Below are 23,326 nucleotides of genomic sequence, written 5' to 3'. Positions count from 1 at the left end.
CTCGATTGATGTACCAACGGTGCTTCTAGATTTTGTTAAATACTTGTTTTATTTACTATATAACATATAGTAATGATTTAAATGAATGCATGTAAACATGAGTTATGTATAATGCACTATATGTGAACGAATAGTTTACCAAAGGACCGCATTAATTACGTCCTCGATTAAACAATTACTTTTATGAATCAATTATATACTTAAAAATATGTAAGCTATGGGGACATTCGTCCTTTTAACACATGAATCAAAACCTTAAGAGAAGTACTAATGTATTCATTATACGTGCTTGAAGCGGTTTTAAACATTATGGAAAGCTGCCTGTGTACTTTGGCGTTCTTCTTATCTTCTTTCCTTTTCGTTGGTAAATTAAAACATTCCTGTCTTTTATCATAGTTCCTTTACACAACTATCTGCTGTTCTAAATGTTTAACTACATGAAGTGTAATTAACTGTCCGTTTTGATATAATATAACCAGACCATTCAATACACATTAAGCAAATGTTCTGAATTAAAAATATAAGTGAAGTCTTACCACACTCCTTCAATAGCGTTTGATTTTACGCTGAATTTGAAAATAATGGGTTGTAATTTGTTGTAAGTTACGTCGAGACATCAAAGAGAAATGGTGCACTTTGATTTGTAGCCTATTGTTGAGTGAAGCATTGTGATTATAGCTTTTTTGGTCAAGGACTAACTGATTTCTTGCTTCTACTTTTTTTGTAAAATAGTTCTAAAAGTACATGTGGTTTTCAAACGTTTAAAAGGAATAAAAGAAAAATGTTAAAGCAGTAATTATAATAAAACAATTCGAAATTTATGCTATTCTATCAATTCGAATGACATTTCTAATTAATCTTTCTGCCAAAAGTTTCAGCTTATGTAAACAACATAACTTTTAATTCCAGATATCAGTGGTATTTATTTTTTCTCTTCAGTTCAAAAACTATAGTAATTACATCGCTTTGGTATATATTCCAAATTTCACAAAATGTCTTCACATTATGTGATATTTAGGTAAATTGAAACTTTTAAAATGTAGTGATGTGTATGACTTCCGTATTAATTTTCAGGTTCACGTGAACGAGAAAATAGGTTGATGAAAATGATTGACCTGAAGTTCACTATTTTACGGTCTGAATTCCAACTGTCGTAATTTTGAAATCCAAGCATCAGACACTGCAGACAAGTCTGATCTTAATTACATTGCGTTTTTAGCTATAATGCATATGATTTCAAAATCATTTAAGGTTCATTACCCGCATTGAATTCTGCAAAAATTCAAACAATATCTAGCAAAGAAAAGTTTTTAGATGTTTCCCAATAATTTACACATTTTTGAAAGTCAGTCTACAAAACAACACCTCGAATTTTACCTTTGAAGTTATTTTTCTGTTCTCACAATACTTTTTTATCCGACAAAAGAGGTTGCAATTGTGCGATTGGAACTCTCCATGCGACCTATTCTGTTTGGGTAAGTATTCACCTTGATTGTTTTGTTTGTCAATGTTCAGCAGGGATTGTGATAAATGAACGAAGATTACCAACAAATCACTTCAATTTATACACGGAGATTGATAAATTTCAAAAGTAAACAGCTGGCTTCTCCTATGATGGAGAACTTGAGATGAACTTTTTTTGAAAGCATATATCACTGTTATTTTGCAAACATAAAATAGGTAATACACAAAACATCTGGAGATCATTGGTATCTTATATCCCCAAACAGGTGAATTCATTCTTTCTATGTATACCTATTCTTTATTACTTCCTTAGTCAGCGTTTACATATTCAGTATACATACAGAAATACGTCACTTTTTTCGCAATTGTATGGACAATGCATTTACGCCCTTTTATCAAATTCAAAAAGTAAGAATCTGCTTCAAATCCAGACAATTGTATACAAACGCTGTTAAACGTAGTATTCCGTGTCATATTTTGAATGTAAAATTCTATAGAACTTGTAAAGTTGTACACTATTAATTCTATATAGCTTATGGCAGAACCTTCAGACTGACCTTGCGAGGACTGTATAGCAATTCAAGGTCGTTACAAACTCCCATCATCAGAATCTTCGGACTGGCCAGTACTTACTGATGGTACTCAAAAACTTATTCATGTAATGCAAATTAATGGTGTCTAAATGTATAACGGCGCGTGACTTTTTGTACAGCATCATAATTCTCAATTTAAAGATATGAGCATTTGGCACTCGCATGAGGTTCTTTTTAATATTTATCCAAATTGAATGATGAAACTTTAGTTTTACATCTGCTATTATCTTACACGCAATATACAATCTTTCAGAATGTGTTCATATAGTGCTAATACTCATTTTTAAGAATAACACCATATATTTCATTCTAGATCGAGTCCAGTTTTGTATTACATGAAATATCTTCCTTCCAATAAGACAAAAGCGTGGGATGGGACGACACAAAGGAGATAGTCAAACACTACATACAAGCGGAAGAACAACAGACAACACCCTAGTTCAAAAGACAAAATTTACCAACCGTCAACAAACATGCAGAAATACATATTAAGCTCTACCAACATTAATTGTATTGTATTGTATTATGAAAAGTCTTTTTCCATATGCTGTGATTCCATTGAGATTTCGTTAAAAAAAAATATGTTGCCTTTATCTTTTTTTTTACTTTAGAGTTGTTTATACTTTTAAACTTCAATTATTTTGTTTAAAAAAAGGAACGATGTGCTTATTTTATTTTTACAATCCTTTAATAAATTTCTAGATATTTACCTATTTTCCGTCTTATAACTATTGTGCAATGCGATTGGTGTATCCTATGAAGCAGGATTATTATATACATGTATTTGCTCTTTAATTTGGTATCATAAGCTTTCAGTTTCCTCGACGTGTTCTCTTTCAGCACACACCTCATCTTAATTGCAGTTATTCATGTCTGCTTTTGTTTGACTCGTTCGGGTTTTGTATATGTTTATATTTTCTTCAGTTAAACGCGGTTGCTTGGTTAGTGTACTAATTATTGAAAACAATACGTGCATTGGTCTTGTTATTTGACGTCACTTCTTTATACCGTACATAAAATTGTCAGAATATTAAATAATTGTACCCCCTGCATATATTATAAACTTTCCGCCTAGATAATCATATAATTGTAATTCCTTATTAATAAAAATGGCATTTTCCATTCATTTGAGGCAGGTTTGTCGGATGTCGAGTTGGTATTCGCGTCTATTGACGATCCTTGTTCTCCACTTGAACTCCATTTTATTTGAATGGACGAAAACATCGCGGTTTTCGTAATTGCTCGATAATTGTTTCAGTTGTATTATTATCATTTTAATGTCCCTTTTTATTGTATAGCAATTCACACCTTCACAATGTTTGATACCTTTAATCTCAAAATCAAATCTAAACAATCAAAATTGAATTTATGACATTGATATTACCCCCGCGGGGTACAAAAAGCCTTTTATTTCGGACGCTATTGCCCTAATGCGAAACAATTTCAAGCAATAAAATAACTTGTACCCAAGTTAGAGCCATAAAAGGCGTTTGTTTGTCTAAACATTTTCGTGAACAAAAGAAACAAATGAAGGATAATAGTATGTTTGGTCAACTTCACCTAGGGGTAGTAATGTTGTTGAAAATGTGCGGGGCAATGAATTTATCCGATTCTTGCTAGTTGGCTCGCTAATTGCCACATTCGGGAATTTTGTCGATTTTTTCTGTTCGCATGTGCATTCTACTATGGACTCTATAATTTTTTTGGGGAATCATCAAAAGGGTGGAAATGCCATGTCAGAAATGGTGTCATGATTTCTCGAAGATTGGATACAGTTGGTCAATCTCATAAACAACTTCAATACTAAATTTTAAGAAACGTAGTATTATTGGATTTTAAAAAACATATCCTAAATTTAATCTAATGTGTTTTACATTTCAATATAAAATAGTAATCATAATTGGTAAATTGCTGATGATTATTACTAGTTTAACTTGTTTAGTAAATTCATTTAAAAGTATGACTTTAGATGACCTCAAAGACTTGTCATAAAGATTTTAAAACACTTAGAGGAAAAAAAAATTAAAAAGACTATTAACACTCTTCTACATATAATTCAAATGAAGAAACGGCTATCGGAATAAGTTTATAATAACCAAATTGAAATCCACCATGTCCACAAAATAAACGATAAATCCAAGAATATCGAAATATGAATGAAGAACGACAAAAGTTCTACGATTTTATTTTGATGCGTTTAGAACATTTTAATATTAATCAAGCTCGAGTATCTGTACAAAGAATTTGAAGTCCAAAATCAAACTCTATAGACTACTGATGCTCATCGGGTCCCCGTACTTTACAGTCGTTCTAGAAATTTCGAACGCTTTATAGAATTTTAATATTTCGTCACTACATCAGTTATGTAATCGATTAAATATTTTCTATATACTACATTGAAATGTATAAATGTGCCTATTTTAATATACCAAACAATAAGTAACACCACGAAACGTCACTGTCTTTTATCAGTGTAGGATTCTTCTCAACAAATCCTGTCTATAGTTTGTACAATGAAAATTGAAAATAATTTCATTATCTGCCCTCAACTTTTTCACAAGTCAGACAAGGCCCTCGGAATGAACTTTATTATTTGGACAAACAAAATACCTTTTTCTCAAGTAGGGAACAAGTGTTTTAAATCTTGTCGTGCAAATATTCAGTGAGATAATTAAACAGTCTAAGTGCTTCAATTTAACGAATTTTTCCTCATTACTTATAACGGAATACTGTGATGTTCGTTTCCCTTTCAGGCTGACTCCTCCCCTTTCTGTTATATCCCATTGATTTTCATCTCTTCTATTTTTTCCTCTCTATGGTTTGAATTAATGTACCCTGACTGATTTTGAGGGCAAAACAAATTAGCTTTGACAAAAGATCAAAGGATGGTTCATTTCTGAGGTTGTACAATGGGTAAAGACTTTATAATACAACTGCATATTTATCATATGCTGTAATTTATATGATGTCACGTTAAATTACTTAGTAAAAGAACCGTTTTAATTTCCTTTCAAAGAATGTCTCAGAGATCTTCAATTTTCGTTTAATTTGAAATGCATCACTATTTAACTTCTTTAATATACTAAGAATGTTATTACCTCAATAATTATCACAGCTTGTGATGATAAATGTGGACACTTGTATTTTTCGTAAGTAAAAACGCGATCTGAAGGGTGTCGATTTGTTTAAGGGGTGTAAATATGTCGCCATTGCAGAACATGTCGACATTAGTATTCATAAGTTTTAACTGTAAGAAAAGTGAAGTTTGCTGGCGAGGTATGATGCTTAGGTTTACATTTTCTTTGGTACAAAGCAATTATCATTAATTTGTCAATTCTATCTCTGGAGAGAAAAGGTTTGCTTCCTTTTTGTATCATTCCTTGATATGATTGACAATTGAATTGACAATTGATTCAACAGTTTTCCTTATGATGACATTACAGCTTAATATATTAATGATCTAGTTATTGTTTTGTACTTATATTTGCTTAACTAGTCAAGCTTTACCTTAACTTTGCTGCATTTCTTATTATAACAGATAACAAATCGACAATTATAAAAATACAGCGACCAGACCATGACAAACGGAAGTCTGGAGTAACAATATTAAAATACATCTCCAAGTTTTTTTCTCCCGCCATGTCTAGATTTAATTCCACTCTGCTGTCATAAAGTAATTAAATTTTCCAAATAATGCAGTCATGTTTTCTAAGTCTGTTAATACCACTGGAGATTTAAGGTCTGAACCCCAGTTGGTATCGCATATTTTGATCAAATTGGTGAAGTACATGTATTTTGTGGTCACTAACAAGATAAGATCAGCTCAGTGAATTAACATTTCTGGTGATGTATGAAACAACAATACTAAAACTTGTCACAAATATTATACATGTATTGATTTTTATTATAAATGACTTCAATATTTTATTTTCTAAATAGTTAAACATTTTAAATTACACGGCAACGAAACATTTTCAATCTCTTAAACAAATTATTAAACATCTTTTTAAGGTCATAGGAGCATTATAATTAGTATTATCTCTGCAGTAGGGTCTACTTGTCAAAAAAGATTTCCTGATAAAAAGAGTAATTTTCATATTATTTAAATTTACCGTTTATATTATTTTTGGACAGTATAGGGCCAATACAATATTAAAACATTGATAACATAAAGAAACTGTTTCATTTTTTTCGTCTGTTCTTCATTTAATTGGTCTGTATTGAATTCAAAATATACATTTTTTTTATTCATTTCAGGTCTACATTTATATATAATATATATCAGTGTTATTATATGTATCCTAACACTGCCCATGATCAACATTTCGTGAAATAAACAATAGAAAAGCTATTAACCACCAAACCCATCTACGACATGATTTTAAGGAACCGTACATGAACATGTAGATACATGTATTTACAAAGAACAAGGTGATATCGAATAAAAAACGAAGCAGAAACATGATTTCAAGTATGGAATTGTCAACCAAAAACTCGTTAAAGATAGCATTACAATGGCATACGAGTAATACGATATTTCGTTTTTAAAGCAAAAATACTGCTTTTTTTTTCCCTTTTTTAAAGCATGGAGTAGATAGCTTTAGGTACCACACAATTTCTGTGTTTCATCCAGCGATTTATTATCATACCGCTGCTTACATATAGATGACCTAGGAACAATGAATTAGCGGTCAGATCAATTTTTCGATCGTGTGTAATTAATTAATGATCCAAACTCGCAGATTGTCATCTTCGAGGTAACGGGTTGTCGAGATAAGAAGATTTACACTAGAATTAAACAAGTGATAACATTTGGTATCTGGACTTAAGTTTATGTTGTTTTTTAAATGTTTAAAATTTCGAAGGAAATCATATGCTTAGTTGCACTGTTAATTTGTTCAGCGCTGACAAAATTAAGTCCATCATTAAAACAAACGTTTTATCAGTTGTAAGTTGTATAAAAAGCTGAAAATTTATTGTAAACCACGTTGTTTAAATCATCATTAAATCCCTATTAAGATTAGATAATTTTGATTTACGAATATTATGAATTATTTCAATTAAATTAAGATTAACCGTATTTTAAAATTTCAAGTCGCCACTGAAACTGATGAGAACAATATTTGCACATTTCGTATTAGAAAAGTATATTTATATTGGCAAAAGTATTTATTTATTCATTGACAACCATTATTGTGCAATTTCATTACACATGTGGATGAAAATGAAGAAGTAAAACTACTGAAATCTTAGAATTATAGTATAACTCTTATTCTAAACAAATTAAACGTAAATATGAAGTTAATATTGTATCTTTCTGGGTATGCTGAAACACTTTGAACTACCAGAACAGGTCTCATAATTATGAAATTATAATTGGAGCAATGTAATTTAAAATGTTCTACTTACAACCATTTTACTCCGACCGAGTTTTGCGTCTGTACTAAAATCAGAATGAGAGTTGGAACGACTATAAATCCCGTCCGGATAACTCCATCACTATTCCTCATCCTTGGCAGAATCTGACGTAATGACGTCACAAACACATAAATTTTCCACAAAATAACTCAATTTGAAACAAAACCAGCACTCCGATAATCTGCTATTTTAAATCCATCTTTTTCCATTTTTTTTCTTATTTCATGGTTATTTCTTCATCGTGTGAGCGTATAAATATTTTTTGGAAACTTCACTATGTTTTGTTGTACTATGCTATGCACAAATTCAGGAGAAATCGTATTACACCATTTTTTTAAATTCTACAGCAAAGTTGGTATATCCAGTCAAAATTGAATTTCACGATAAAATTTCGAACGTTTTCTAGACTGAAACAAGAAAAGGTATAAACATAATACTGTCATGATCAGCCAATCAAACACCTCTCTCTGTTCGTCTATTCATACCAACACAGCAATAAAATACGGATATAATTTATTGCCACAAATCAGAAATCTTCCATACACTTTGATATCTCAATGTAACATTTTACATTCTAAATGTGTTTTGCAAATGAAACAAATGACAATTCCATATAAACTTTTTTTTAAATGGAGAATGTCGTTATGTTCATCGGTAACTGACGACGTGATCTGCACGACTAAAATTCGTAGTGTGTACTTTGTTCAGAATTAAAACTCATTTGTACCAGCCCACTTAAGATTTACAATCGAATTTTACTGACACAGTTAAATTGGAAGTTTTCGCGACTCACTACTGCAGATAAAATAAATCCCCGTGCCTTCTTTTAAACTATCAATTTTCTCATTGTAATTGTTTGCAACTGCTTATTTCTTCCGATGCAAACAAAATGAGTTGGCAAAGGTTGGTTTAATACCGAAACTTGATGATATGTGTGCAATTTATCAAATAAATTTGGCCATTATTCTTACGAGTAAATGATTTATTGACAAATTTGTTCTCGATTATTACCGCAGCATTATATAAATAAAAAAGATGATACAATTATATCTGTATAATGCAGTTTTTTAATATTTGAATGTGTTTCGGGTTAATATAGAAAACTCCATCAAATTATAAAATACAGATATACCTGACATAAAGAATTAATATTTTCAAGTGCATACTTTAAAAAAAAATTGCAGTGATAATAATCGAATAATAAACATAACATTGACATTAATCTAAATGTTTGAATTATATAAAAAAAAAAAAACACTATTAAACGCTTAGCGAACGTAATATGAAACAAGTAATATTTCAGATCTTTTTAGAAAGTTACAAATCTATATGCAACAGCTTTTCATCATCTTGAAAATATGTATTTTGACTTCCATATTATTTTTAAAGATGGTGTAGAGATTACAGCCTTACCTGAACTTTATGAAAACAAAGTCGAAATACAATGGATGATGGGAAAAGAGAAAAAAAGTTGAAGACTATACAAAATAGGTGTTTTTAGTAAATTTGTTTTATGCCTATAGACATTTGTTACACACTCCAACTGTTTTATTACCCTATTTTCCAATTATCTATTTATTTGAAAATAGAAAATCAGAAAGGTTTCATTACAAAACGAAATATTAACATTATATTGTTGATAACACGTTATCAATTAGCACGCCTTCGGGGTACCTGTTAAAGTCATTTGCACAAATTTGATTGTCACCTTTTTACAATTACTGTCAAGGAATTTTTTAGATTAGCAGTTAAATACGTTACGGCAATGAAATTTGACATAGGAAATGAAAACAAACAATACTAAGGTGTTAAAATTATGTATGCGATATCTTAAACTTGTCAATTTAGATTACAGACAAACTTTTATTTACCACGGTATTAAATAATTTACATATATTGTTCAAGATTTTGTTACATGTATCTCAGACCAAGAAATTAAATAGATTTTTTAGTGAAAATGTATACCTATTAAAAAGTTTAATTTAGAACACTTTAAAAAAAATAAGTACACCTAGAAGGTTTAAAAAGTGATGTGTCAAATATTATGACAAACGAAAGGAAGGAATTTGACAATAGTGCAGAATATTTGTTTTTAAAGCGTTTTGTTTTGGCTGTTAACGTGCCTTGCACGTGTCTGTTATATGGTTGGAACAGTTGAAAGTGTGAGAATGAGAGCGTCCACTGTGTCCATAGACATATATGTACCAGGGGCCGTGTCAACGAAGCTGTACTAGGACTAAGACATGTCTTAGGATGGTCTTAGGACACGTCTTAGTCCTTAATCGGGTTAACGAAAATCTCATAAAATAAGATATGTCCTAAATTTGGTCCTAAAGTTAGGATATTCAATTAGGTGTCTTAGGATAGTCCTAAAGGTTACATCGGCCTAAAACGTAATAAAAACAACAAATATGGCATAAACTCAATACTAAAAATACTAATACAATATATAACTATCATTTACGTTAGATAAAATTAATTTAAAAAATATATTGTTTAATGTTTGTTAAAGATTTAATCGTATTATATTAAATTATTTTGTGTTGCCTTTTTTAAAGCCTGAACAATTATAAATTATCATAAGCAACATATTTTAAATAATTCAAATAGGGTAAAAAGTTTTCTTTTTTACCTAATCCTGATTCGATACATGCAAGGATTTGTATAGTCTAACTATACAAATCCTTGATACATGTAATACATGAAATGAAATTGAGTGGACCTAAGGACACAACTAGTTTATGTACTAAAATTGCAGCAAGAATATCACTAAAGTATTGTGACCATTTACGTTTGTTTTCGTATTAAATTCATGTATATCTTTTATCATATTTAAGAACGTATTTATTAGTATTCCGTAAAAACTTTAACTTTTATTTTGCATTAATTGTTATCTATATATGAGTCATCCTCCCTCTCTTTACATATAGGTTCTAAAATACAATTCAATCTATGTCATACAAATCTCTACATATATTTTCAATTAAATAAATGTGTTAGGATGGTCCTAAGACCATCGTAGTTAGGACTGTCCTAAGACAGCTTTGTTTTACATCCTAAGACATGTCTCAGACACGTCCTAAGACCATCCTAAATAATGTCCTAAGACCTATCTTAGGACATATCCTAGGATACTTTCATTGACACGGCCCCTGGACGTTTTTTGTTGGTAGCTTAATTAAACTTTAAAGAAAATTGATATGAACCAAAAAAAAATTTGGGAAAAATTCCCCCGAAACTTTTTGACCCCTTCTTGATATAATTACACCCAAACTAAATTCCAGCCTTCCCTTAGTTGTATGAAACCTTGCAGTACAATTTTAGAGAGATCCATACACTTAAACTCAAGTTATTGATTGGAAACTAGAAAAGTGTCTGTTTTTTGCCCCTTTCTTTCCCTTAATTCCTAAACGTTTGGGGAAAATTATTCCAAACTCAATCCCGATCTTTCCCGAGTTTGTGATATGGAACCTTGTGGTACAATTTCAGGGAGATCCGTACACTAACACATAAGCTACTGGTACCATAACACAGAAAATCAATCCCGACCTTCCTTTTATGGTATCAAACCGTCTTGTGAAATTTGATAGAGATCCATTCCATTAAACTAATTAAAAGTTCTTGTCCGGAAACCAAATGTGTCTTTGGACGATAACGATGACACTGCCGAGAACATCATAGCATTATAAGAACGCAAAATATTTTTTTGCGATCGTCTAAAAATGGATTTGAAACACTTTTACATCGGTAAGTTACCTTTAATTTATTCTGGCGATGAAATGGTTAACAATTCTATCTGGTCAAGAAAGCACAGTCATTACATGTCAAAAATGGACAAAGTTTTATAAACTGCGATTATAAAACCAAACAAAAATTTCAATATAAGTGGGTTCTGTCCTCTTTATTCGAATTGCGTGAATGTTGGGATTTTTGTTAGTTGTTGTCGGGTTCCTGTCTCATTAAACTATTCACACCCTCTTGTTTTAAACATCTTTGTTTCCTTGGATATGGTTAAAATTGTTTAAGATATAGTCAAACAGAGAAAAAAAATCACAAGCGGGACCATATGTGTGTTTATCATAAGAGATGCATTTAGATACCAGAGGATAATCAAACTCATATTTTGACCTAAATTATTTAAAACTCATTGAAATCTTATAAAGCCAGTATAACTCTTAGCAAGTCACACTTAGACTGAAAACGCCGTATTCAAAAAAAATATTTAAACTCTCTACTTGTCAAAAACGGAGAGATTATCCACGAAGAAAAACAAAACCACAAGTCTAAAGATAGAATATTGCAAACGATCATAATATTTTTATTTACCAGTATAAATTATACATGTACCTGTATATACATTAATCAAAATTTTGTGAATTTTATATTTGAACTGCAATTTTAAACAAACAAATATCTCTTTTTTCTTATAGAATATTTTTCTTTAGAAATGGCTCAAATAAATCCTACGGATAACATCGCAATTAGCATTGCATTAGTGTCTTGTCAAGTCAATGATGTGAATTTTTATAAAAGATATTTGAGGAGTTCGTTCAACGCCGGTATTTTTTTTAATTCCAACTTATTGTATCTATAGATAAATCATATTCTTATCCTCATAGTATGTTATAAATGACCCCAAACTGTAATTATCAAAACCATAAGCATTTATAGGAAATTTAAAATACATTAACACTATAACAAATCACATATTAATGATATACGATTTACATTATCAAAACATTTTTGTCTAACTTTATATCAAGCAGGAGACTTATATACTAGATATAATTTGAACAAGATAACAATATACTTGTTAAATGATGAACATGTTTATTTTAATGATGCTTAAAAATTCTTGTAAAATAGAAGGAACAAATTTGCTAATTTATAAGAAACATGAGCTGAAACTAAAAGAGGTATACATCTTGCTGCTACAAAAAGAGGACCGAAAGATACCCGAGGGACGGACAGTCAAACTCATATATTGAAAAAATCTAACAACGCCATGGCTAAAAAGGAAAAAGATAAACAATAGTACACATGACACAACATAGAAAACTAAAGCATAAGCAACACGAACCCCACCAAAAACTTGCTCCACATGTGGCACCTGTTGTGTTGCTCATGTTATAACACATCCTGTAAAAAGTATAATTCGGTAGGTCACATTAAGAACGGGGGTAGTAGTTACGACGTAAGGAACATATCAGATATCATCTGTGAAACGGTTATTCCATAACAGTCAACCAACTCGTGATGGCGTCCGTAAAATTTACGATGTGATGATTTCAACTTCACCATTTGAAACTCTCTTTTAGTTGATCAGCAAACGCACTTTGAGTGTGCTTTTAAATGAGGAATGTTCTATTCAGTGAAAAAGGATTAACAAAAATACAGAGCCTCAAAGTAAATTCACAGAAAAGGGGGACCTCCATAAATCCTTACAAAATCAAACGCTCGACTACATCAACCAACGGATCACATTTAAAAAAACAACTGTCAAATTCCTGACGTCGTATGATACAGACATTTTTGGAATAAAATGGAGAGATACACATGTTTTTGAAGTTAGCTGAACTCACTAATCAAACATTTTAGAAATTCGGATGTCACACACATATCAATATGTGGTACTTTGCTAAGACAAAGACGTATTTATACAAATCATGTTTGAAATTGCAGTGAAGGCGTACAATAGTGTTCTTTATATATTTAACATCTTTCTCTATAGAAGTTGGCATTAAGGAAAAACAAAAGTTCTACAAAACAAAACACACATAGTTGAGCAATACGCGTCCAAATAAAAACTGTGGAAAAATGTATGCCCTTATATTTTACAATAAGGGTTGTTTGCTTGTGAGGGAGCTGACGTATTTCCATTATACTATGTTGTATTTATTTTACTGTTTTGAATTTCTGTGTCGTTTTGGTCTCTTGCGATGAGTTGTGTCATTGGTTATCATACCACATCTTCTTATTTTTATATTTACTGAAGGATGTGTTAATTGTACTCTAAATTTGATGCAGTCGATGTGTTCCTTTGCCTGTAGTGTATGCCCTTATCTTTTTAAGTTAGGATTTTTTTCTTGTGAGAGAGCTATCCATATATTACATTTTAATACTAGTATTGGTTTTTTTAATGTATTCAATTTTTATGTCATTTTGGTCTTTTTATGTTCTCATTGACAATCATGCATACCTAATCTTTTTATTTCTATATCAGTTGCTCAGGATAAGGAGCCGATTCCTGCTCCTCTTGTGACATTCGGCGTGTTGCTCATGGTACACAGCTTCTTCTGCATAGGTACTATTTATGTACTAAAAAAAATGAAGTAATGGAAATCTACTTTTAATATTGAGTACTATTTTGTTACTCTAAAATTATTGTAACATTTAGGTACCTATATTTTACAGTACTTTATTTGTACTTGAAATTTAGGTACTACAGATTTTTGGTTACTTACCGTTACATTTTCAGCATTATGAAAGTTTTTCTATTTCAAATCTCTTATTAAAGTTAAGATTTTCAAACATGGAATATTGTATTATTTCTGTACCAAAATATTTAGTAAAAATTAAGTACTGAAAAATACAAGTACCTAAATATTACAATAGTTTTAAAGTAATGAAATAGTACTGAATATTAAAAGTAAATTTCCGGTACTGCATTTTTTCAGTACAGAAATAGTACCTATGCAAAAGTAGCTATGTAATTAGAAATCCGTTGCAGAGTCGTATTTTGTGGTTAGAAATGAGAGGGCTGCTTCTTTGTCACGGTGTATTGTTGCAGCGAATATTGACATATCTTAGTCATATGGGATACAGATATTCCTTCACGGTCAACCGTGACTGACCCAGCCATTATAAGGGGTCCGCAAAGTTTTAAATCTTACCATTCGTAACTCTTCTTTTAGTAGCGTTCTTGTTTGCAGAAACCCTGTATCAGTGAAAGTCTGACAGGAAACACAAACTCTGAAATGAATAACGTGTTTTTTAATGAATGTCTCACAAATTGACAGATAAATTCGCATGTATTGATTGCAGATATATGCTTCACAGAAGTGGCAAGTTTACAGTTGGAAAACCGTGAAGTTTAAATCATTCTTTTTCACTGTGAATTAGTATGTGATCTTAACAAAGCTATCATATAATAAGTGTGTCTTGAGACACGGACTGGTGAACGAATCGAGGGAAAATATACACGGAGTGAAAATTTGTCTCTTTTTCGTAAATTTGAGTAAAGGAAACTGGAATATTCAAATCATGATCATAACAATTATCGCTGTTCATATTAAATTTATTCTAAGGCATTTCACTGGATCAATTTTGCAATATAATTGAAGAATTCTTGGCAATTTAAGAGCAAATATATTATCAAATTTTAAATACTGATTAAGACGGATTTGATTTGCTATAAACTGATTCATTACAATAAAGGAACAAGATTGTTATTTAATAGGCACAGTTGTTGCCCATAGGAATACATTTGTACCTACAACCTGTCGATAAATTGTATTGCCGAAACGTATTTAGATGTTATCAATGACAAAATTTACAGTTTCAATCATTTCATCACAGTACAAGTAAAGTGTATCTAGCTTAGTTTTGTTTTATTACAGAAGAAGGTATGGAGTCGCAGCATGTAAATTTGTATTAAGATTTTCGCGAATGCCCATTGGAGATAATGTGGACCCACACTCGTCGGAAGTTGTCATATGTGGTATCCTATGTGATTACCTTACAACTTCTTTTATAAGTACTTATAGTGAAGAGAGTAGAAAAGTCAATACGGTCAATCGAAACTGAAATTAATTCATCTAAAACAACCATGAAAAGAATTCATCTAAAACAACCAATAATTTTGTACGCTGTAAAATCAAATTTAATCCAGTTATTTTCTTATGCTTCATTTTTTTTTACACAATTTAATTTGAGTTTTTTTTAATGACAATAAGCCAGGTAACATGTTTAAAGTATAGATATATTTGTTGTGGACCACCTCGCAGACGTCGGGATGAACCATTTGATGGATTCTTCAGAGGCTGATTTAGAAGGGGCAGGGGCTTTGCTCCCCCTTTTCTGGTTGATAATATAGGGAATCACTGAAGCATGACGGATGCTTAGGCAGTCAGTGGACACCCACTTATGATAATTTCTGTATCCGCCACTGTGTTATAGTATTTTGTGGTGTCTCTATCGGATACATGTCATGTCTCGGTCTCTACCGGTGATCTTTAAATGATCAGATGACGCACTTGGAGTAAACTATTTGACTTACCGTGAAGCGCACGGCCTTGGTTAATTTCAAAGAGTTGCTTGAATTACCAAGCCTGATACATTTCGTTCGAATTTTTTTTTAAACAATGTTCACGTATATATGACACGAATAAATCAACGAATAAAGTGTTTATTTGAATGACAAATAAATCATTACACTATTCGAAATTTAATAAAAAAAATTTAAAAAAAACAATATACATACCATGAGAAAATATGTTCTTACAAAACTGTTTTAGTCAACACTACGGTGTTGCATGAATATCAATCATGTGGTCATTTTCATAAATTTCCTGTTTACAAAAAGGATTTTCTTATTCCAGGCAAATATTACCTTAGCCATATTTGGCACAACTTTTTGGAATTTTGGATCCTCAATGCTCTTCAACTTTGTACTTGGTTGGCTTTATAAATATTTCGATTTGAGCGTCACTGGTGAGTCTTCTCTAGCGTCTAGCGTTCTAAATTATAATCCTGGTTCTTTTGGTAACTATATTAGCTTCCATTGTGAACCAACCTTTAAACAAACCAAAAAATTTAGAATACTAATTCCTCGCACAAACCTATCTAACCAAACACCTGCTTTTGTATTTGTCTTAATAAGCTTACTGTTGAATCTGAGAAACATAAGTTGTATTTCTTTCTTTCCTTTTTTGTGCTTTTCGTTCTTATTTTTCAAACTTCAAGATCTGTCATATAATTTATCAACCATTAAGAACTTAAACTCAACAAACAACAATTTTAATAAGATTTGTGGTTGTTGATAACTGTTATGCCAAAGTGTGTTTCATATTCATCTATGCAGCTCTGATAAGTTATATAACCTTGGAAGATAAAAAACAACCGAAATATCTTTTTATGACCAATTACGCAAAATTGACGATGAAAATTGTAACATTTTCATTGTTTTAAACTCAAAACATGATTAGATATGATAAAATGTCGACAATAAACACGAAAAGCGTGAAAATTACCGCATCTGAAACAGATACAACTTCTGAAAGTTTTTGTTTTTGATATGAAGTTTATTTATTAACTTGTTGACACCTTCATGAGAAGATCATTATAAATTATAACTAAAAATACCCAAAGTGAAGACTCACTGTCTTGATGTAAATTTAAGACTTTTCTACTACAGTGAAGTTTATTTTCTTTTCACTTCAAAGGGACCTACTGCAACGTTCTTACAACATTTCTTTATAATGTATAACTTTTTGAAAAAACTAAGTTAACAAAGACTTACCCGTAAATTGTGCATATAAAAGAAGCTGTACAGTAAATGGAACATACAAAAAGAGTTCACCGACTTATTAACCAGCTTTGCAGCAACCGAAAAAGAAAGGTTTATTATTCACATCTCCCATGGATAAGTGTTGTGTTCTAAAAAAAAATTAAAAAAATATCAATCAAGAAGGTGACCTTATAGGCTTTCGTACATTTGCTATTTAACTGAGGACATTTTTTTTATTTACCAATCAAATACCGTATATCGGTTATTTTCTCATCCTGTTATATTCTCGATCGGTCTTAGACGGGGGAGTTAATTCTTGGCTGTATACATTATCATTATTTGCGTTCGTGGCCTTGTACAATCCATTTCATGATAAAAATGAGTTAAACGTTTGCATAGAGTAAATTTATAAGTAAAATTTCTATCACAAAAAAAAAAAAAAAACGTAAATTATACACATGCGAAAATTTCCTGATATATGATTTCTTTTAATTAATAACATACAGTAGTAATTACTTATTTAAGAAAGCTGCCGTGCATTCAATACTAGAGGCTATAAAAAACAAAGATATGTAACTAAATATACAGGATGACTCCCCCTTTCACAAGCGAGCAGCTCTTAACTGTTAAATATAAAGGCATAAACCACAAGGACGGGGAGACATTTTTTTTGCATCTGTAATACACGAGCAGCCAACCCTGCATGTTTGATGAGATTGCAGTATATTATCACTGCAGATTATTAACTTTGGTAATGAAATCTAGGGATATTTGCTATTTAAAGTAGATTTTTCTTTGAAGTCCAGATGTCTAGTTCCAGTACAAATTGATATCTAGAAAAACTGTTAAAAGTGCAACAATCGCTTGTTATCCTATGTAAAAAGCTATCAAAAGTAATTTTATGGTGCATGAAATTAAGAAAATCTCAGCAGTCATAAAAAAGCTATAAAACGCATGTAAAACTTGATTATTCATATAGATAGTATTATAGAATTTTCCTGAAGTCTTATACTTCGTTTGTTATGTAATAATTCATGCTAACGAGAGTCACTTAAGATTTGAAAACACTTCAAAAGTAATGGTTAAAAGTGACGTATGTATATTGTGTAGCAAAAGCTTGTATTTTAGTTAATCTTTTTAAGTATTTAATACAGTTTATCTCATATCTATCCGAGGTCACATCATTGATCGAGGGTAAAGGGGAATTTTACAGTACTCAGTTTATCTATAGAGGGAAACGTACAATACTCATTTTATATAGGCACCTAAAGCAATGATTCTTTTTATTGTACTACATATGAACAAAGGAAGATCAAAGTGTTCAAAAATACTGAGAGAGGTTATATTCCACCTAAGCAATATGTATTAATTGATTTTTCCAAAAAAAAATAATTATTATATAAAAGATGACGAACAATTGCTACAAATCAACTGAAGTTGGGTTTTGCCCTACATTGCAATCTCTTTAATAAAATAAAATTTAAAAAATGTGTCTGGAACACGAATCCCCAGCTCAAGCTTTGCAATTTTCCAATCTAAAGCGGGTCATCAGTCTGGAACGATTAATGACTCGCTGTCCAAATTCGAACTCTGTTTGCAAGTTGTGGTTTACAGCATTTATAATAAGTTTCATTAAATTTGGATGAGAAAACTTAAGTTATAGTGCGGAAACAAAAAAGAAATGTAATCTTCAAAATTATAAAGCATTGTTTTTGAGCATAATTGTGTTTCAGTTTCATAAATTTTGAATTAGGAGTCAAGGATAACATTTAATGTCCCCGCCGCCTCGGGGTCAAACATATGAAACAAAAAAGAAGATATGGACCAATGAAACAACTGTTCACTAGAGACCAAACATGCCCGATCAAATAACAAGGAAAAATAGCCAATGAGAGCACTAGTATGACTATATAACAGAAACCAAATGACGAGATATGATTGCCAATGAGACAACTATCAACCAGAGACCCAAAAAAAGGTGTACGAAGGCAACTAAGGTGACTATCCACCGAGACTAAATTGCGATGAATGATTGCCTATGCACTAACTATCGACAAGAGACCTAAGAGGGACGAAAGATACCAGAGGGAGAGTCAAACTCATAGATAGAAAATAAACTTACAACGCCATGGCTAAAAAGACAAAGACAAACAGACAAATAATAGTACAGAAGACACAACATAGAAAACTTAAGACAGAGCAATACGAACCCCACGAGAAAAATGGGGTGATCTCAGGTGCTCCGGAAGGGTAAGCAGATCCTGCTCCACATGTGGCACCTGTCGTGTTGCTTTTGTTATTTCTTATTCGGTAAATAGTCTAATTCGATAGGTCACAGTCGTTAAAAGGGAAAGGTATTGTAGTTACGACATAAGGAACATATCCGATATCATCGGTGAAACGGTTATTCCATAATGGTCAACCAACTCGTGATGGCGTCCGTAACATTTACGAAGGGATGATTGCAACTTCACCATTTGGAACTCTCGGTTTAATAGCTTCCTTGTGAGTAGCAATCCTCTATCAAAGGAAATCATGATAGGAAATACAAGCCCGGGAATATCGTATCAATTGTAAGATATATACTCCGTATGCAGGCGCTGCTAGAACTTTGCTACATAGAAATGAAAAGTTCACAGTTGGGAAGCTGAAATAATCTCTTTTGTCGTTAAGTTTGGTTTTCAACCGACCCTTATTGTCAATTTCTAGATGTAAGTCAAGATATTAGGCAGACTATTGGATGCGTTCCTGAATCATCCTTCACTATAAAAATCAAGGCTTTGATGGTTAAAATATCAACCTCAAATTTCATAATCCCTCCGTGGTTTTGCGCTTAAGATGAAAGTTTTTTTCTTTATTGATTTATATGGTTTCAATGGGCAAACATAATTTGATTTAAGATATTGATGTCGCATCCATTATTTTGCAACATAACTACAGAGTGCTTCTCGATGAAGTGCCATCAAGTATAAAACTTCCTTGTTCTCACTCAAAGTAATTTTGAAGATTCTAAAAGAATCCTTACTTCAGTTTAAGTAAAATGCGATTGTGGGAAATATTAAAGACATTGTCCATAAATTTTAAAAAGAATGAGGGAATTATAGTTTAAGACTGTTAATGTTAAATGTTAATGTTAAATGAATAGAGAGGCTACGTTCCGATCGTAGCTTCTGGTAAGGTGCAGGTGTCTACTTAGTGAGTAAAATATGACACCCCCCATAAAACTAGTCTCACAACTTTTGACAGTGACGCAAATGCTATGGTTATCTGACAATGATTCCTTTTGATTCTGACATTGATAGTGCATCATATGCACTTGCAAATGCATTTCGATAATATATATACGATACTAAATCATTCCACTTTTATTGAAGAATGCAACGTCTGCTCTTAAAGCCAAAAAAATAATGCCATAATAAAATCATGGGGAAATATAGTTAGCATTCCAGATGAAATACACATCACACTTTCAAATGATTTTTTATTCGAAAAAAAAGAAGAAGCATATTAGTTTTTGTACCGGATAATAAAATGTCTTATCCATAATTGCATTTCTTCAAAAGATCGACTTTTGTCATAGTTTTGGCATAAATCTGCAAGTTGAAGTGACGTTTACAACTATCTGGTTATATTTATTAGAGTAGGTTAAGACAGATTGTAATATCCTTTTAAGAATGTTAGATAAAATGACAGTAAAAGAATTCATTAGCAACATAGCATTCCGAGAGTTCATTTTATGATATCCCTTCTGAACTCATCGAATTTAATGGTTGAAACTTTTCGTAAAGATACCGGAAATGCTCAAACTGGTAGAAATTTCACTTCAAGAATACTGAACTATTATGCACGTCAATTTACTATTACAGATTTTTAAAAATCGTTAAAATTGAATGATTGGTAAAATTCTGCGAACATTCTACTTTCATAACACGTTTTGGAAGTCTAATGGCCGAAATTCACTAAAAGTAGAATTCAAAACGAGAAAAGAGAAAACCAACGAAACAAAAACAAAAACAAACACACCAAAACTTTACAAAAACAAACTAAAAACCAAAGCCAAACAACTAAGCAATGTTCGTCGCGAATTAAGTTCTTAAGATAGTTGTTGTAGCATCAGTGATCATTACTGTATCAACTATACTATAAATAGGACTGAGAGGTGAGATATTTGTTTAAGGTTCTTGACTAATATGATTCTATAATACAATGATAGATGAAGACTGGTACTCTCCATTTCATGTTACATATACAAAAAAAAAGAGATGTTGTATAATTACCAATTCATTAAGGACAAATATGTGAACAATTAAGGTTACCCATATAGCTCTGATATATGAGCAAAACCCATCAGGTGTAGTTTTATTAGCTATGAAAATCCCCGATATGGAAAACTAATGATCTAATTTATGCAAAAATGAACGTAAAAATATTTACAAAAGACAACAAACACTGTCTTTAAGGTTCCTGACTATAGACAGGCACACGTTTTAGTTTTTAGTTTAACATGAAAGTGAGCGTCCATCTCTAACCTGTGACAGCGATGTAACAATACAGCGTATAAAAGTTGTACCGATCAGTTTGAAGACATGTTTCAGGAGAAGATCGGTACTGATCACACAAGCAATAAATTGTTGACAGGGAGATATGTCTCGTCTATATGTAATGTGGTATCATATTGCAAATGTTGAAATTAAATGAATCATGGTGCAAGTCCAAACAACCACAATTGAGATGAAAATGTCAATTCCAATGTTTATAAATCTGCATATGAAATACTAATGAAAAGTAAAACCACAAAATTACTGAGGAAATTTCAAAAAGGAAAGTCCCTAATCAAATTACAAAATCAAAAGCTCGAACACATGAAAAGAATGAATAACAACTGTCATATTCCTGACTTGATACAGGCATTTCTTATGTAGAAAATTCTGGATTAAAATTGGTTTTAAAGTTAGCTTAACCTCCAACTGGTATGACAGTCGCATCAAATTCCATTGTATTGACAAATGTGAACAAAACAAACAGACAAAATAGGTAAAAATGCCAAAAATAGGGAAACAGCAGTAATAAACATTGTGTTAATATAATCTTAACCAATATAAAAACAAACAAACATGGCATACAGACTAAGAACATTATCAAAAATTAAAGACAAGAATAAACAAATTTACCATAGTACATTAACACAATGACGGGATACTAGTATATAAGTACAGAGCCACGTCAAATGAATATCAATAAAAACATACTAAACAGTAAAAGTAATATTGTTAAAGACAAATAAAAGAATAGTTTAACACGCTAGTAAGATGATAAACAATGACAGTACCCACTTCAAGACAATCGTGCATTATTTGTGAAGTTGATACAGAATATTTACCAATAAGGTCCAATGAGGCGGGTGAGCCGTGTCTGTTGTTTTTTTCAATTTTAAGTTATGTGACATACATCAATTGAATCCAATCAGAAAAGTTCGGACTGTTATTAAATTGAAAGAATATCGTCAATATATCTGAAAGTGAAATAAAATAAACTGGCGTTGATCTTCTTGTTTTTGACAAGTGTCATTGTTTCAAGGGAAATGAGATATACAATTTCTTACACAACTGCATAAAAAATGCCATTGATCCTCCTATAGCGGTTTCCAATAAACTGACATACTCATAGAATAAAACTTGTAAATTAAGCAACAGTTACAAAGTCAATAGACCATCATTGATGCCGGTGGACAAGAAAACTCCATGCATATGTGATGTGCCATATCGAGTAAAGCATAACTTTATGCAATGCTAAAAAAAAAACACACCCAGATTCGACATGATGGCATCATGCAATACCAAAAGTGTTAATATGTAGATAGCGATGCATGTTTAAACTATTGAAAATAAAGTCGATGAATGAACCGACAAAGGCAATACTCAATGTATTGATTACAATGCTAAATGTGTATTAAACGTGAAGAATGAGTCAATAAGAATAACGAGTTTAAACTTTTTTTTTACAAGATTGAAAATATATTGAACAGCGTTTTTATTCATATTAATGAGAAATTTACATAATTTTATTTGGATATTTCCCGAGCACCGGAGTATAGATAGATGTTTGAATGTTTTGTAACATTACAATTTCATCGTCACGATTCAGCGCAGATCTACTTCGGAATACTTGTTCGTTTTACATGTTGAACACTGAACGATAACTGACGTGTTTAATGGCACGGACACGGCGACGCCCAACAAATATGTTTGTGAATGAAAATGAAGAAAACAAAAATAAAAACAAATATTCCCACGTTGGTAGATTTGAAAAGACATTTATTTAATTTATCAAAAACATTTGCAAT

The 23,326-nt window shown here is 31.4% G+C and overlaps 1 protein-coding gene across 1 annotated transcript in view; it reads right to left on the bottom strand.

Annotated features, from left to right (window-relative positions):
• Positions 1-9,009, bottom strand: part of LOC134712224 (protein Wnt-11-like) — a 33,898-nt gene extending 24,889 nt beyond the window's left edge. The window contains exons 1-2 of the mRNA XM_063573565.1: positions 8,889-9,009; positions 7,467-7,882 (exon numbers count right to left, since the gene is read on the bottom strand). Coding sequence (XP_063429635.1) covers positions 7,467-7,567 — 101 coding nt within the window. The 5' untranslated portion in view covers positions 7,568-7,882; positions 8,889-9,009. The remainder of the gene's footprint in view (positions 1-7,466; positions 7,883-8,888) is intronic.
• Positions 9,010-23,326: the final 14,317 nt, after the last annotated feature.

This window comes from Mytilus trossulus, chromosome 3 (assembly GCF_036588685.1).
Source record: "Mytilus trossulus isolate FHL-02 chromosome 3, PNRI_Mtr1.1.1.hap1, whole genome shotgun sequence".
In the NCBI taxonomy this organism is placed as follows: domain Eukaryota; kingdom Metazoa; phylum Mollusca; class Bivalvia; order Mytilida; family Mytilidae; genus Mytilus; species Mytilus trossulus.
This window is presented reverse-complemented; position numbering and strand designations above follow the sequence as displayed.